At 62.1% G+C, this 17,065-nt stretch overlaps 1 protein-coding gene across 4 annotated transcripts in view; it reads left to right on the forward strand.

The window, feature by feature from the left end:
* Nucleotides 1-426: 426 nt before the first annotated feature.
* LOC141947192 (diacylglycerol kinase gamma-like) overlaps nucleotides 427-17,065 on the forward strand; it is a 39,812-nt gene continuing 23,173 nt past the window's right edge. The window contains exons 1-13 of one of the 4 annotated variants that reach the window (XM_074878080.1): nucleotides 427-650; nucleotides 6,922-7,171; nucleotides 9,242-9,318; nucleotides 10,681-10,846; nucleotides 11,118-11,180; nucleotides 11,669-11,908; nucleotides 13,228-13,398; nucleotides 14,194-14,243; nucleotides 14,827-14,901; nucleotides 15,004-15,123; nucleotides 16,103-16,220; nucleotides 16,397-16,485; nucleotides 16,935-17,051. In XM_074878080.1, the coding sequence (XP_074734181.1) occupies nucleotides 7,105-7,171; nucleotides 9,242-9,318; nucleotides 10,681-10,846; nucleotides 11,118-11,180; nucleotides 11,669-11,908; nucleotides 13,228-13,398; nucleotides 14,194-14,243; nucleotides 14,827-14,901; nucleotides 15,004-15,123; nucleotides 16,103-16,220; nucleotides 16,397-16,485; nucleotides 16,935-17,051 (1,353 nt within the window). In that variant the 5' untranslated portion in view covers nucleotides 427-650; nucleotides 6,922-7,104. Of the gene's footprint in view, nucleotides 651-6,921; nucleotides 7,172-9,241; nucleotides 9,319-10,680; nucleotides 10,847-11,117; nucleotides 11,181-11,668; nucleotides 11,909-13,227; nucleotides 13,399-14,193; nucleotides 14,244-14,826; nucleotides 14,902-15,003; nucleotides 15,124-16,102; nucleotides 16,221-16,396; nucleotides 16,486-16,913; nucleotides 17,052-17,065 lie in introns of those variants that run through there. The other 3 variants (XM_074878081.1, XM_074878082.1, XM_074878084.1) reach the window with 3 other exon arrangements.

Here is a 17,065-nt window from a genome sequence, read left to right on the forward strand (position 1 = left end):
TGTTCCGTTCCTTAGGAAGGAGCAACCTTTGCCATGGGTGAAACCACTCAAAAGCAGGAGACCCCGAGGTGCAGGGGGGTAAAAACCCCCAGGGAAGAGAACAGGACGGGGATGGGGACAGGGATGAGGATGGGGACGGGGAGCGGCGGGGCTGCGGGGCACGGTGCAGGGACGGTGGGAGATGGGGAAAGTCCTGCCGCTATGGAGGGGTGGGAATTCCTCCTCAATTAGTTTTATCACGGACACGCGCTGCCGCTCCTCCCCACAGCTCGGCTGCTCCCCCCGCGCTTCCCGGCGCTGCCCCGGGCCCGGGGAGGGGCGGGGGCGCGGTCGGGGCCGCCGGGCTCTTTCCTCCAACTCCTCCTCCTCCTTCTCCTCCTTCTCCTCCTCCTCCTCCCCCCCGGCCGCCCGCCGGTGCCGGCGGAGGCGGGCGGAGCGGAGCGGCGCGGCGCGGGCTGGGCCCGCTCGCATCCCCCCGCATCCCCCCGCCCGGCTCCGCCTCGTCGAGGGAGCGGGGAGCTGCCGGGCTGCCCAGCCAGGCCGGTAACCGGCAGCCCCGGAGCCGCCGCCGCCGGAGCGACCTGGGCGGCCCCGCCGTCCCGCCGGGGCTCCGCTGGCCGCCGCCGATGGCACCGCGCTGCCGCCTCCAAGTAAGGGGACAGCGGTGGGGGGACGCGGGGCTGAGGCAAGGGAGGGGGGACGGACCGGCGACCCGCTGTGGGCTCGCCCCTTTCCAGCCGTGGGAAGATCCCCCGGAGCCACGCGGGACCGCGGCTCGCCCACCCGCGACCTCCTGCCCTGCCGGGACCGACTCGGCGGTGCTCGCCCCCCGCCGCCCCTCCGCGCCCCGCACGGTGCCCTCGGAGCCCGCGACGCTCCCCCGGGGCCGCTCCCGACCCCGTTGCCGAGGCCTTTGGGCCGGGCTTGGGGAGCAGGGACACGCGTGAAGGAGCGGGGCAGCCCCGGGCTGCGGGAGTTGGGGTGCCCGGGTGGCCGGGGGGGGGGGATCGGCCCCTGGGAAAAGCTGCCCTAAGGGTCGGGAAGGACAGGGCAGCACCCCCTTGTCCCCCAGGGTGGAGAAGATGGCTGCCACCGAGCCTCGAACGCAGCCCGGGGGGGCTATGCCATCTTCACTGGTGTCTCAGCGTGTGTTGGTTCTCAGCTGCGCTATAAAACCGCACGCCCTTTCGCTGGGCAGAGAAACAGCCCGAGTCAGCCGTTCCCCCGTGCTGCCAGGCCAGAAAAGCTCGTTAGTGTCTTTCTCATGAAGTAAAAATTACTAGGGCCGTCTGCTTGAGAGGGCAGGAGGACTGAGGAGGTGTGTGGCACGCCTGGCCTGCGGACAGAGGCTGTCTGCAACTCGTTTGTCGGGTTGTTTTGGGGGATGAAAGGGGAGAAGAAGATATTTCAAAGCGACCGAAAAGCAGCATTGTCCCACGCAAGGTGCAGTTCACCCATGGGACTCGCTGCCGCAGGATTCCCACGAGGAGAGAGCTGGGGCTTCCCCGTGCCGGCAGCGGGAAGCCCTGGGTTTGTAGGTGCGAGTGATGGAGCCGGGAGCGTGAGGAGGATCCCAGCCCCCAGGCTGCGGGGTCAGCCGCTGCCTCCCTGTCTGGAGTGGGAAGGGGCTTTTCCACAAGACAAACTCTGCTCTGGCTGGGGCCTGCAGGGGAGGTGGTAAGGGGAGCCCTAGCTCAGATCCAGCCTGCTCTGAACTCAGCCAGCAAAACTATTCTCTAAAAAGGCAACAGTAGTAAGTCAGGAAGTTGTTGGTGTCCCTAGGGTGTGAGGCAGGCTGATGGAGGGGGGGTGGGTGTGCAAGCTCCAGGGGGGCTGTGCCGGGTCCCTGCTGTTCATCCCCACGTGGCTGGGCTGAGCCGAGCTCCCCCAGCTCCTGGTTGAGAGTCAGTACGTCCACAGCCCGACCCGGCCAGAGGGCCAGCCACGGCCACCCTCCCCTTCCCGCATTGCTACCTGACTGTGCGGGAGAGAGCACCCACCACACGAGAGCTGGTCACGGTGGCAGCAGGTGTCTCTTCTCTCCGGCTTTGCCAGTGCTCTAATGCAGCTGTCAGGGAGAGAGGAGCATCTCTTAGCGAAACACTGCTTGCTTGCTTGCTTAAAAGCTGCCAAGGAAGGATGCCCCGCAGCTAGGAGCGGGCACAGAGGCCCGGCAAGGTGCTCCTGGCAGATGTGTGCATGCAGGGTTTGGGGTTGCGCACCAACAACCGTATTCGCTGAGCTGCTACCGAAGGCAGGGGAGCGGGCAGCCAGCATTACGCACCAAAAAGCAGCTTCTTCAGGTGGGAAGGAGCACCTCTTCTCCCCAGGTGGGGGGTCATGGGCAGCTGCCTGCCCAGGTGCTCTGGGCACCCCTGCCAGCACGTGTCCTGGTGCTGTGAGGGTGCTCGGCACCCAAAGCAAAGTTGGTGGAAGGCACGCAGGCAGCGTGCCTGGCGCTGCGTGGGTGGGCAAAGGGCTGGGGGAATGTGTAGAGAGCAACAGGCAGGGAGAATGGAAAAAGCAGCTCCCAAGTGTCCTCTCAGGCTGACAAAATGCAGAAAAGTGCGTTCTCCTGTCATTGCAGAAAATAGTTTGAGCGTGACTTGGTTGGGGTTTGTTTGCTGCAGTGGGACAGGAGGGATTTACACTCCACCCACCGCCTCAGGGGCCTCTCCCCAGTCCAACACAAAAATAGGCTGATCTTTCCAAAAGATGGGGCGGGCAGGCTGGAAAATGCCATTCCTGCAGGGACCCACCGTGCTTCTGCCCCAGGAAAAGATGTTGCGAGTGACTGTGGCTGTGCGGGCCCCGCCGGGGATGCAGGGAAGAGCCCTGCTCTGGGCTGTGCCGTACCCCACGGCTGTTGGAGAGCCACAACCTCTGCGGGTGCCACTGTGCACATGCCCACAGGAGCTTTCCCTCCTTGTGCCGTTTCCTGAAGCTCGAGGAGCCGATGTTTTTCCTTACCAAAGGGCATCGGAAGCAGAAATCTGTGGGCAGGACACGCACTTGCAGCCCACCTGCACACCCCTGCGGAGCCAGTCAAAGGCTGGAGGCTCTGTGTGAGCAGCTGCTCTTCTGCCAGCACCCGGAGGCTGCTGGCCCACCACCCGTGGTTGCCCCACCCCAGCTTGGGCAGAATGAGGTCTCCATCACTAGCTCCGGTCACGGAGAGGACAGGCTGGTGGAACAAGCCCTCCCCAACCTGTGGCGAGCCCTACAGCACTGTGCTGCGTGCTGGGGGAGCAGCCCAAGGGCTGGGTCCTTTGTCCTTGGCAGCACTGGGTGGACGGGGGCTGGTGGGAGCCTTAGGGGCAGGGCTGGGAAAATAGCTCCTCTGCCCTCCTATAGCTGCTCCTGGGAGCCCCCCAGCACTGGGGATGTGGGTATCGAGATATCCAATTTCTCGTGGATATCGAGACGTGCCCGCTGCCAATGGCTTGTCCCTGCCGCTGCCTGCCCAGGCCCCGCTCACCAGCAGGGACTGGCCCATCACCAGCTTCAGCCTGGCATCTCCCTTGTTGACGTGAGTGTTTCAGGCCCTACATGGCCGGGCCCTGGCTCCCACAGAGCTGTGCCTCTGCCCGCGCCCGGCGATGCTCCCCACGGCACCTCCTTCATCACCCTTCGCCCAGCCCTCAGCTCTCTCACCCAGCCCTGGGGCTGGCAGGATGCTCTGTGCGGGGGCTTCCTGAGGGTCCTGGCACTGCCTAATCCCCCGGGAGGGTTTGGGAAGGGCTCAGAGCCCTCCCAGCTCCCCCCTCTCCATCCTCCCCCGGCTGCTTCAGCCGCCCTGAGTCACGCCGCACCACTGGTGCCGGCAGAACGGCAAAGCCCACGTGCACGGCTGGCGGGCGCGGAGCGAGGAGGGGTAGAGGGGCCACGTCCCGGTAAGTGCTTTCAAGCAGGGTAATCCGGTGTTATTTGTAACACTAGTAGGGGAGCTATTTTTAGAGAGAGGGAAATTTGATTTAATAGAACATAATTTGCTGCTGACAATTCAGAGGGCGGCCAAATGAGCAGCAGCTGGATTCCTAAGGAGGCTTTTTCCTGCCCTTCCTGAAATCCAAGGCTGACGTGCCAGAAGTGGCATTTGTTATTCCAGCAATTGCTGGGGAAAAGCCCCTTGGGATGGCCCAATTAGCTCTGCTTTGCTTTCCTTCTATCACTTTGTGCCGTCCCACAAACCGCTGTTAAAAGAAGCGAGGGATAGTTTTGCTGCCGTCCATCGTGGGAGGGCTTGATGGACCCAAACTCCTTCGGGCAGCTGGAGCCAGCCAGGTCTCCCCCTTCGCCTTTTCTTCTGCAGGCTTCTTGGCCTTTCCTTGTATAAATTTAGGATAAAAAAAAGGTTCTGGTCAAACCAAACAGCTCATTTTCCAGGAAACAGAAAGCTTGTGTGCACTCCTGGAGGGCTTCTTACAGAGTGAGTCATTCGGGACCAGGCTCAGAGATACCCTGGGACAAACCCCTCATCCTGGGAAGATGCAAACACCATAATCCTGCTTGTCCTTTCCCCAAGATGAAGATCCCCAGAAAGCTGATGCCAGTGTGGGAAGATGTTGCATAGTTTTTTTTTCTAGCCCTAAAACTGTTGTGTCCAGCCTGTCCCCAGTTGGTGGCATGGGGACAAAGAGCCACCAGGATGAGCTGGTACGGCCGTGGGCTGGAGGCAAGTTGCCACGGGACCGGCAGGGCCCTAGCGAGGGTGGGGAGGTGACATTTCCCTCGGGGCTGTGTGTTGTCCCCACAGGAGTGCCCCAAGGGCAGAGCAGTACGGGCACATGGCATCATTCCCCCCAGCCCTAGGGCAGCCACCCGGGGCAGGAGCAGCAGAAGCATCTTGGGGCGATCCCCAACCCCCTGCTAGCTCAGCCCCCGCTGCACTCCCAGAGCTGTTGTGCTGCAGCCAAGAAGCCCCAGGCTGTGGGATGGGGCTGCCGAGGACAAGAGCCCCAAGCAGGACAGGAGCCCGAGCGGCTGTGCCCCCCCACCCCAGGGCTGTCTCCTGCTAGCAGAGAGAAGAGCTGTGGGGGAGAGGGGCAGGAACTTTTCTGGGCAGCAACATCTGCCCAGCTCTTGGAGAGCATCCTCAGGCAGCAGCACCCCTGGCAAGACACGGCTTCATGCCCAGCAAAATTTACCTGCTGCTCACCGGCCATCCCTGCCCGGCCCAGGGATGGAGCAGCTCCCCGGCAGGGAAGTGGGGTGTGCTCTGAGTTGCAGCTCCTGGCTGCTCTCGGGAGGAAAGGGCTGAGCAGGACTAAGCACAGCTGTGTCGTTTAACTCCAGCAAACATGTGCCCAGGGTTTGGTGGGCTTCTCTCCAGATGCGCAGTCACTCCACATGCCTGGAAAACCCTTGGGCAGCCATCCAGGTGGGTGCTCAGCCCTGTGCTGCTCACTCAGGGGTCACCATCCTCCCCATAGCCCCGAGGAGGGGTTTGTAGTGCTCCCTCCTCTGCCAACACAGGGTTTTGCCCTTGGGTCATGTCTCGCCCTGGAGTACTTGCAGCAGCTGGAGTTAAAGCCAGAATAACATTAGTAAAGAAAATAGGTTTTGCTGAGGAGCGAGCAGTAATGCTCCCCTGATCGCATCCCAAAAGCCCTCTGAAGGTGGTTCACATCTCCTTGCTGACTGTCACTGTCCTGGCTGTCCTGTGTGGCTGGGGTGAAGGAGAAGGCTGTGGGGGGGAAATCCTGAGGATGAGGGGTTAAGTGCCTGCCCCCGTATGCGAATGTCCCTAGGGACACCGGCTGGAGTTAGTGTGGCACGTGGGACCCGGCAGCTCCCCAAAAATAACTCGGCTCGCCTTAATCAAATGCCTTTTCCCACGAATGGAAAGGCACCGTGGGCAGCCCAGCCAGCTGCAGGGGGTGCGGGTGCTCTACGAGCATCGCCCCAAGTCGTGTGGCCCTTTCCAGCTTGCCCGTGGTCCGCATTCTCCCATCCGTCAGCTCAGGCTGGTGGAAAAAGCCAACATTTAGTAGGGAGATGACCCTAAAATTGAGATCAAATTGCTCTCATCTGCTCCTTGAAGAGCAGCCACCTCTTCGGGATGCTGCCCTGTGACCAGTTCAGTTAAGCGAAAAAGCTACTAAGTTTTGAAGCCTGCAAATGGATGGGCTGGAGGGGGAACACTTGGTTGGAGACCCTCTGACACTTCTTCTGTGGCACAGGTTTTTCCCTCTCACCCGATGTTGAATGTGGATTTTCATTTACAATGATTTTCAGTGGCGGAGCCAGCTAAAAATCACCACCAGCTTGGGAGATGGAGGCGCGACCTGGGAGTTTCCACTCGCTCAGATCCCCTGCCTCCGGGCCCATGGGGGCTGCATCTTCTCTAATTAATTGTGTCCTTCCTTCTGCTCCTATCATGCTGTGTTCCCCTGGAAAGTGCTGGGATAAATAAGGTGACAAGTTCCTTTCCCTGCCCACAGCATTTGCCTTGCGTCTGTCGAGCCACATCACCTGGCCGTTGCGCGTGGCACGGTGCCAGCTCCGTGGCAGAGGGGCTCCCCCAGGGATGCTGAGCCCCAGGGACGGTCACATGGCGAGGTGCTCCCTGTTTCTCCTTGTGCTCGTCCCCCCTTCTGCCAGCCCCCACTGCGGCCCACGTGCACCCCTCTCCATTCTCACAGGGCGCTTGGAGCAGGGGTCCCCCATGTTCGTGGTGGGGAGCCCTCCCCAGCTGGGAAAGTGCTCTTGCACCCCATTTCCAGCCTCACACCCCCCCGCTGTGCCAGCCCCACCGACCCACATCACCGCAGGCAATTCTTCCCCCCGGGAGAAGCCGCAGCAGGGCAGCCTGTGCAGGCAGGAGCTGGCCTCTGCCTGCCACGGGCAGGGCACCGCTGACCCCCCCTCTCTTTCTATCTCCACTCGCTGACCCCCCCCCTCTTTCTATCTCCACTGTAGGTGCTCTAAAGCTCCAGGGTTCGCTGCCCACGGGCTCAGTGGAATGATGCAAGCCAGCCGTGAGCCCCCTGCACCCCTCGCGGTGGCGATGTGACCAAGTGGCCAGCCGGGAACTGCGGTGCCGAGCCCAGCACGGCGAACACAGCGGCTCGTGGCCCCCGCTTTGGGGCCTGCCACCCAAAGATGAGTGATGGCGGGTGGATCTCGCTCAGCCCCACCGAGTTTGCCCAGCTCCAGCAGTACACGGACTGTGAGTACCCTGTGCCCCACCCGCATCCCCCCTGGGACAGGGAGAGGGGGATGTGCCCATCCGGGTGTCCTACATGTCCTTGGTCTCCTGGAGAACTAGGCGACTTCCTAGATTTTGGATGGGAGGCTGGGAAGGTCCCTGACCCCCAGCACCAGCTGATGATGATGGCAGAGGAGTCCCTGTGTCTGTGTGCATGGGAGGATTGAGCTGAGCACAAGCCCCCCTGCTTTGGGAGACGCACACGTGAGCATGGATCGGTCCCTCCGAAGGCGGCCGGCTCCCACGTTCGTTAGTGAAGCGAAATGCCAGCGAGGAAAGCAGACTGGCTTTTCATAAACACACGGAGCTGCTCCACGTCTCGCCTCGGGTTGCCAACCCTCTGCGGTAATTTTACTTAGTGCTTTTGCAGAGTAACCCTCTCCTGCAGCTCCTGCCCGAGGAGAGGAGCCTGGTGGTAGTGCTGTGGGGTCCCAGGGCTGTGAGCAGCTGGGGAGGGAGCCTGGGCAAAGCCCGGGGGTCTGAAACCAGGTCCTGCCTTCTGGAGAGCTGGTGCGAGGGCGTGCTCATTGCGGCGGGTGATGGAGAAGCGGTGCAGCCCGGGGAGGTGCTAAGAGCAGGGCAGGGTGGGCAGGAAAGCCCAGTTGTGACCGTGGAATGAAGGAAGAAGGGGTGTAAAATCTCAGGGGCGTTGCTTTGCAGGGGTGGCACGGCCCCGGGGTGAGCAGGCTCCTGCGGCTGCACACGGGAGGACTGGGAGGCAAAGGGGAACCCCATGAGCTCCCCAAGGCTGTCCTTGGGGCTGCTGTGCATCGTAGGGGTGAGGTGAACGGGGTCAAGGCTGATAGCACGGGGAGGCACAGCCTCCCAATCCAAACAGCCCAGGGCAAGCTGCCCCCAGTCCCCTGCCTGCCTGCCAGGCATCCCAGGCAGGGGCAGGCAGGGCTGCAGGCAGAGGTGTGTGCGCAGTGCATCTCATCCTGCCTCTCTGGAGAACAGGCTCTGCTTTCTTGAGTCACAAACCATAAAATGCCATCTGTAATGCTGAGAGCGGAACGCGTACAGCGTCTTCGTTTCGTTAATCAAAGTGCGGTGAGCAAGGCTCCAGCGCGGGGAGCTGCCTCCTGCCTGGGAGGGTGGCCTGGCCCTGGGCTGGGGAGCAGGATTCAGGGGTCCTCCCTCAGCTCATCCCCAGTCCTGGGGCCAGGAGCCTCCTCCTTGAGCACACGCTGGCCCCTGGTTGTGCTCTGCGACCCCCAGACCTGCACCAGGCATCCCGGACAGCCGTGGTCCAGCACCGAGCTCCGGTCCCAGCGGAGGGCTGGGGGGAGCAGGACCCAGCACAACCCCCTGCTCAGACAGAGGATTTCACAGGGCTGAATGTCTGAGCGTCTTTTAAATGGACATGCCCAGAGATATGTGTCTGCAGGTTAGGGCTTAACGTTCCTTCCCCTTGAGCTTTTTTTTCCAGTTTTCCCTTATTTCTCAATTTTGGAAGGACCGATGTCCCTCCAGCCCTGAGGATGCCCAGCCAGGGAAACTCACAGACCGTTTACTATTTGTGTGGAAGAATAACAGAGAAATACTGTTCTATTTCTTCCTCCTGACACCTCCTGGAGATGCCGGTGGGCAGCCCAGGGCAGGCTCTGGGGAAGGCTCAGGCTGCCGAGGGGGTGCTGGCAGGCACCAGCTCTCTGTACAGGGGCAGCCCCCCAAAGCCCATGCAGAGGGGCCGGGGCAGGGACAGCCAGGCTTTGTGCTCGGTGTCACCCCTGGGGCAGCCAGGACTGGGGGTGGTCCGGGCTTTCCTTGCCCAGTGCCACTGCTTCGCTCTGGGTCTGCGTTTATTTTCATATAGGTAGGAGGAAGAAGGCCCGTCCCTGCCGGCCAGCTTTACATATATACCCTGTCCTCCAAAGGTGGGGACAGAAAGCAGGGCACGGGTGGCCCCTTCCCGGACATGGAAGGAACCAGAAATTGTATATCGAGCAGATAAACTTGTCTCCACCATCCTGTTGGTGGTCTAACGGCGAGGGAGGCGCCGTGCTCAGTGCAATGCCTTTGTCTCCTCAGACTCCACCAAGAAACTCAAGGATGTCCTGGAGGAGTTCCACGGGGATGGCGTCCTCGCGAGGTACAACCCCGAACAGGTATGGCCCTGTCCCCTCTGGTCTCCCCCCGTGCTGCTGGCAGCTCCCAGCCCCCCGCCAGCCCCCCCAGCCCAGCTCCGGCAGCTCAAAGCAGCTGGGAGAAGGCAGGTCTGTCTGTCTGCCCCCCACCTCTCCTCACCGTCGTGCTCCCAGGACTGGGAAAGGTGCCCCCACAGATGGGGAGCATCTTTGCCAGCCCCCAGGCACGTCCCCCTCCGGCCACCCCGGGTTTGCTGCATGGACATCCCACCCCATCCCACCGATGCGGCCAGGACCCCGTGGCCGCGCTGCCGTCCCGCGCTGGCTGCAGGCTGCCTTGCTGAGAATGTTTTGGAGCATCACCTTGCTAGGCAGAAGCCAGGAGGGATTTACTCTCTCTTCCCCCAGAATCAAACGATTTTGCTGTTGCCAGCGTGGGGACAGGGGAAGGCCCTGTGCCTTCTCACTCTCGCTTGTGGAAGGCTGGGGTTATTTTTTCCAAGTGGTGCTTTCAGAGAGACCTATTAGTGTGCCAGCAGGACAGAGCTTTTCACAGGGGCCGTAATCACTAGAAATGAGGCAAAACGAGAAAAAATCAGTGGGCTGAGCATGGCAAGGAGGGGCAACAAAACTACCCAGCTATTCAAGGGCACCACAGGACCCTCACTCCAGCTGGGGCCACAAAAGCCATTGGGAAGACAATGTCCTGATGGGATGGGGATGCCCAGCGGGGAAGGGGGAGGCGAGGAGCCATTGGGAGGATGATAGGTCCTCAGGGTCTGGGGGTGGGCTGGAGGGTCCCGCTGCTTCGTGCCCTGCCCTGGGGGAACAGGAGGCTTTCAGAGCACAGCTTGTTACATCCCTCTGCCTCCAACACCCCCAGCTGCCTTTGGCTGTGCCAGAAGGTCTGTATTTGGTTCCTCAATCATTTGCCAAGAGCCAAGCACCCGGCTCCATCAGAGCCTCCTGCCCCTCCAGCGAGCTGCCCGCCATGCAGGGCTCCGCAGACCCCCCAGGCAGGCGAGCTGGCTGCTGCCCCCCTGCCCGCAAGTGCAGTCCCACCGCAGCTCTGCCCTTCCCTGCCACTCCCCTGGCTCCTACCCTGGCTGCCGAGGCTCCCACCCCTGCTCTGAATGCTGCTGGCCTGGCTCGGCCGTGCTGGCCCCAGCAGCCAGCCAGCACTGGGGATTTCTGGCCGTCCTACATCTGGGTCCCCTTAGGTCCCACTGCTGGGATCAGGGAAGCCAGTGGTTTTGTGGAGGGCTCTGCAGCTGATGTGCTCAGTGAGGAGGGCCCAGGGCATGGACCCCGCCTCGTCAGCAGCTCTGCACCCCCACGGTGTGCCTGGGGCACCAACGGCAGCCTCTTCTGTCCCCTCCTCAGCCCATCGACTATGAGGGCTTTCGCCTCTTCATGAAGACCTACCTGGAGGCAGATGTGCCCGAGGAGCTTTGCAAACACCTCTTCACCTCCTTCAAGCGTAAGATATGCCAAGCCTCCCCCGAGACCCAGCGCCAGAGCCCCGGCATCTCACAGCTCAACACCCTCGGTGAGCCAGCCCTGCCCCTGCCACCCAGCCAGGCGCACCGAGGCGCAGTGGCACATCAGGCTCACTCCCATGCCACCCCTTGGGGATGAAGGTTGGGGGGGTGGCACCCACAGTGGGTGGTATTAGGGCCAGCATACAGCCCAGCTCTGTCCCAGCTGATGGACAGGGTCACAGGGACCCTGTGCTGCTCTGGGGAGGAGAGGGTTTTCCTCATGGTGGGGACCCGCAGGGCACTGTTGCACTGATTCCTCCTTTTCCTCTGCGTGTTCAGAGCCCAAGTCTCTCGATGCTGGCATCTCCATCCAGACCGAGGTGGCCTGCACCCCTGTCACAGGTACCGGTGTGGGCGGCCACCAAGCAGGCAGCTGCACCTGGAGCAGGGGACATGTGCCAGGCACCCAGCTCCTGCCTCCCCCGGCCCCTGCCTGGGTGGATTCGCAGTGCGTGGAGACATCTGTTGAAAGGACTATAAACTGCAAAAGAACAAGGAGCACCCGCTCCCCGGGCACTCAGCTGCCGCATCGAGGCTCGGGAGCAGCTCTGGCCAGTGGTGGGGGACCACATCCTCCCCGCCTGGTCCCGAGCACTGTGACAGGCAGCACCCAGAGAGGGGAGCACTGCTGGGAGCTGCTGGGCCAGGCAGGAGGGTGAGGGGCCGCCCATGGTGCCCCTCTGAGAGCTGTGGGGCTGGGATGCCAGCCTGCTTTGGGGACAGCAAAGAGGATCCCCAGGAGAGTGACTGGCACCCAGGCAGGGCTCCTGGAGGAAGGGGCTTGCCGGGCACAGTGTCACACTGCCCACAGGCATATGTCTACTTTGCAGGGATCAATGGGAAAACGCTCCTAAGTGCCCTGGGACGACACACCCCGGAGCCCAAGAGCTGCCACAGCAACACGGCTGAGCCCCAGCCAGCATCCCTCACCCCAGCATCGATTGCCAACGCCTCTCCCAGCTGGTCCAGGTCGTCCTCCCAGAAGTCCACCACTGGCACCCCTTCTGCTCACAACTCCTCAGGCTCTTCGAAGATCTCTTCTGGGTCCCTGCTCAGCCCTCAGTCACCAGGTGAGCTTGGCTGGGGCTCCACGGGGGACATGGGCAGTGACAAGCTCCCCCCGATTTCCCAAGCTGCGGAGCCACACCTTGCCCCGGAGGTGCAGCTGGTTGGGTCCCCGGCATGATGGTGGTGACCTTCCAAACTCAGCAGGTTCCCGGTGTCTTGACACCTTTACTTTGCAAACTTAAGCCGCCGGTCCCACCCCGCAGAGTGCCCGTCAGTCAACGTCTTAATTACCTGGCAGCAGCTCCTAGCGAGGGGGGATTGGAGCTGTGAGTCATGGCTGCCTCCAGCCTGGCTCCTGCCAGCCACCACCGAGGGGAGCGCTGGCAACGGCCCCTCTGCGAGCAGCAGCCATCTGCTGAAGGCTGCCTCCGGTGCGGGCAGCCGTGAGCATGGGCTGTCCCGGCACGCGGGTGAGCCACCCTGCCGCCCACCGAGCTCGCTCCTTCCGGCTGGGTGCTTGTTCCTGGCAGGGCACGTCCCTGCGGGCTCCCGCTGCTCATCCTGCCCGCACCTGCAGTGCCAGAGGTGCAGGGCTCTGCGCCCCAAGGACTGACTGGCAGTGCCCAGCCCTGCTCCTGCGATGGCCCCCAGCCCCACATCCCCTTCATGTGCCTGACCCTGCTCCTGCGATGGCCCCCAGCCCCACGTCCCCTTCATGTGCCTGACCCTGCTCCTGCAATGGCCCCCAGCCCCATGTCCCCTTCGTGTGCCTGACCCTGCTCCTGTGATGGCCCCCAGCCCCACGTCCCTTTCATGTGCCTGACCCTGCTCCTGCGATGGCCCCCAGCCCCACGTCCCGTTCATGTGCCTGACCCTGCTCCTGCGATGGCCCCCAGCCCCATGTCCCCTTCGTGTGCCTGACCCTGCTCCTGCGATGGCCCCCAGCCCCACGTCCCCTTCATGTGCCTGACCCTGCTCCTGTGATGGCCCCCAGCCCCACATCCCTTTCATGTGCCTGACCCTGCTCCTGCGATGGCCCCCAGCCCCACGTCCCCTTCATGGGCCTGACTCTGCTCCTGCGATGGCCCCCAGCCCCACATCCCCTTCATGTGCCTGACCCTGCTCCTGCGATGGCCCCCAGCCCCACGTCCCCTTCGTGTGCCTGACCCTGCTCCTGCGATGGCCCCCAGCCCCACGTCCCCTTCGTGTGCCTGACCCTGCTCCTGTGACGGCCCCCAGCCCTACATCCTCCACCCCTTGCTTGCCCCACACTGAATGGGGCCCTGACCTGGAGTTCATGTGCTGCCAGCCCCATGTCCTGGCTTGGGACAGCCCCTTGTCCCCCTGTGCATGGCCTTCATCCTTTTCTCCCCACCCGCAGGCACAAGGAGCGTGGAGAAGAGGTTACCCTTCAGCCTGAGGAAGAGCCACAGCTCCCTGAAAGCTGCCCCCCCACCGCCCCCCACCCCCCTGGCCCAGGTGGTTCACCTGAAGGACATCGTCTGTTACCTGTCCCTGCTGGAGAGGGGACGGGCAGAGGACAAGCTGGAGTGTAAGTGGGACTCTGGGGTCATGGGCTGTGGTCACAGAATCCCAGAATCATTTCGGTTGGAAAAGCCCTTGAAGCTCCTCCAGTCCAACCATGAACCTCACCCTGACCGTTCCCAACTCCACCAGATCCCTCAGCGCTGGGTCAACCCGACTCTTCAACCCCTCCAGGGATGGGGACTCCCCCCCTGCCCTGGGCAGCCCATTCCAACACCCAACAGCCCCTTCTGCAAAGAAATCCTTCCTAAGAGCCAGTCTGACCCTGCCCTGGCGCAGCTTGAGGCCATTCCCTCTTGTCCTGGCGCTTGTTCCTTGGCTCAAGAGACTCATCCCCCCTCTCTGCACCCTCCTTTCAGGGAGTTGTAGAGGGCCATGAGGTCTCCCCTCAGCCTCCTCTTCTCCACACTAACCCCCCCCAGTTCCCTCAGCCGCTCCACACCGTGTGGAGAGGGGACCAGTGGCTGGAGACATTGCCTGGGGAGTTCATCCCAGGAGGGGTGCAGGGCTGGATGCTCCTGCTCACTTTTTAATGCCAAAACATTAAAACCACTTGGAAAACCCACTCAGCATTGCACCCCTGCTCCTGCCTGCCAGCACCCGTGTCTGGCAGAGGGGCAGCAGGGGGGCTGTGGCTGTGCTCCAGCCCCCTGCAGCCCGGTACAGGCTTGGGCCGTGTCTCGCCTGGGCTGAGCTGGCGCGATGCAGCTCCCACCCCACAGCCCCGGCAGCTCCGGCACCGGCTGCCCAGGCTGCCCAGGGCTGGGCTCTAACCGGCAGCTGGTTTCTCTTCTCCCTCCAGTTATGTTTCGTCTCTACGATACTGATGGAAACGGCCTCCTGGACAGCTCGGTAAGCCTTCCCTCAGGAGAGAAAGAGCTGCGCAGGGAGGGGCGGAGACCCACAGGGCCCTTTTGGGGTGTCCCTTCCCTAGTGAGGCACTCCAAGCTCGCCAGGGATATATGGGAAAGGAGGAGGAAGGCAGCAGTGTTTTCTGTGGTGCTGGACTGTGGGGCTGAGGGACACATGCCAGCTCTGCAACATCCAGCAGCAGCTAGAAGAAATCCACCCACCAGTAATTGTAGCTCTACATCAGGTCACAGTGTTTCAGAAAAGGAAAAATCGTGCACAACTCCCCCCACTCGGGATGTTTGCTCTCTGTCCTTTGGGTATCTCCCTTGAAACTCGTTGCAAATAAAAAATCTGTTTTATCAGAGCAGTTTTTCCAAGGGAAAACCCACTGCAGATTTTCTGGCAGCTTTTCAGAGGAGAAAGCAGCACTCGTCACGCACTGAGAAATGGGGTGTTGCTGGCCCCCTGTGCGGGCGGGGGCCCCGTGCAGCCTTGGGTGTATCGGGACACAGACGTGATACGACCCCGCTTGGTGCCCGAAGCCATCCCTAAGCACCGGGCACCACTGTCTTTCTGTGCTCAGGAGCTGGATCGTATCATCAACCAGATGGTGCACGTGGCCGAGTACCTGGAGTGGGATTCCACTGAGCTGAAGCCCGTGAGTGCCGGGGCTGGGGGGCCGCGGGGGCTCTGGGCCGGAGCTGGTGGCTGCGGTTCCTGGGTGACATCGCCGTGTCACCGTGTCTCCTCCCTCCTCCAGATCTTGAAGGCGATGATGGAGGAGATTGACTACAACCATGATGGGACCGTGACGCTGGAGGAGTGGATCCGGGGTGGCATGACCACCATCCCCTTGCTGGTCCTCCTGGGGATGGAGACGGTGAGTGCCTGTGCCAGGACCTGCGTCAGCTGCCCTGCCCGCTCCTGGAGGAGAGCCCAGGGCTGGCGGCAGTGGAGGGTGTGCAAGGACCACGGGAGGGCACCCTACCCACGGCAACCAGCTGCGCACCCCTCCAACACCGCACTGGCCGCCAGCCCTTGCAGACACCCCCACCCTGCTGACCAGCCTTCCCCCCCCAGCTCAGTTCTGAGCTGCGGTTGTTGCCAGCTGCTGTGCTCAAGCAGGCTGGGCTCGCTCCTTGCCATGGTAGCACACCTCAGTTCAATGAATATTTAATAAAAAAAATAAGATGAGCACCTAAAATGACAGCTCCTCTCCTGAGGTGAGCTTCAAAGAGCAGAGGTGGGGTGGTTTGAATCCCCCCTTATTTCCCTGTGTTTTTTCATCCTTTTGGGCTTCATGTCACCGAGGTGCATCCCTGGCCAGCAGGTAATAGTTTGCAGGGAAAATCTGGGGTTTTGCTCCCCAGTGCCCATTCTGGTGTTTGCTTCCCATGGAGAGGCAGTGGGTGTGGGGGAGGTTTTCTGGCAGGAAGATTCAAGAAAATGAGGAGTTTTAAGTGGCTTCTGCAAAGCACTCGTGCCTGGACCCAGATGTAAGAGGCTTGCTTCGGTCACCCCATGGTGGCGGTGGCCTGGACCTAGATGTGGAGTCACCTTCCCATCGGCGACCAGTAGAGCATCCCCATGGCTAGGCTGTGCCAAAGGGCTGTGGGGAGCCGGAGCTCGGTGTCGGGAGTGCCAGGAGCCAGACGTGCCTGCGGAGCACGGGGATGTGGCAGCAGGGATGCTCGGAGGAACACCAGGGAGAAGGGGAGCCCATGGTCCTGCTGGGAGCAAACTCCCACAGACGCACTGGGGGCTTTTACGGGGCAAAAAGCTGCTAAAAGTGGCGGAATGAGTGGGCTGGGATCCCCAGCGGGGAGTAACCCCCTCACCTCTGGTCTCCTGCCCTGCAGAACGTGAAGGATGACGGGCAGCATGCCTGGAGGCTGAAGCACTTCAAGAAACCCGCCTACTGCAACTTCTGCCGCACCATGCTGCTGGGGGTCCGCAAGCAGGGCCTCTGCTGCTCCTGTGAGTCCCGGCCCCCCCATATGCCCAGGCTGGCAGCTCCCACCCCATCCCTGTGCCCCAGGAATGGGGGGCTGGTCCCCATCGCTGCCGAGTCCTGTGGGTGCTGCAGGGTGAGCGGGGAGGGGGCAGCGCCTGTGCCAGGCAGTGATGCTCAGCACCTTCTTCTCTCCCACCAGTCTGCAAGTACACCGTCCACGAGAGGTGTGTGTCCAAAGATATCGCCTCCTGCATCAGCACCTACGTGAAATCCAAGAGAAACACGAGCGTGAGTAGGCGGCTGGTGCATTTCTGAGCCAGTGGGTCTCCTGTGGAGCTCTCCCTGAGGGACCACCACCAGTAGCAGCTGGCTCCTCAGTCTCCTGTCCTGGTCCCCCATGGCTTTTTCCCCTGGGATTTGCCCCTTGGATTCTGGGCAGCAGCTCACAGCTATTCCCAACATCCCAAGCCTGGCAGGGTGGGCCCCATCTCCAGCCCCTGGGGACCCACAGGATCCCTGGTCCTGAGGTTTGCCATGGCTTTAGGTAGGGAACGGGTGTCCCCAGTGTGCAGCATGAAGCAGCAGGGAGGGAAGGTGGCCAGGTGAGGGGTTTGGATCAGTCAGCACCCCTGCATGACAAGCCACCGTCCGCAGTCACGGCAGGAGCCCTTAGTGGAGAGGAGATGCTGGCAGGTCGGTGCATGCTGTGCCCGCAGTGCCCCCCCCGCGCCTTGCAGGTGATGCAGCACACCTGGATCGAGGGCAATTCCCCCGTCAAGTGCGACAGATGCCACAAGAGCATCAAGTGCTACCAGGGCATCACCGGCCTGCACTGTGTCTGGTGCCAAGTCACCGTGAGTACGCGGGA

The sequence above is a fragment of the Strix uralensis genome, chromosome 9, assembly GCF_047716275.1.
Source record: "Strix uralensis isolate ZFMK-TIS-50842 chromosome 9, bStrUra1, whole genome shotgun sequence".
Lineage (NCBI taxonomy): Eukaryota > Metazoa > Chordata > Aves > Strigiformes > Strigidae > Strix > Strix uralensis.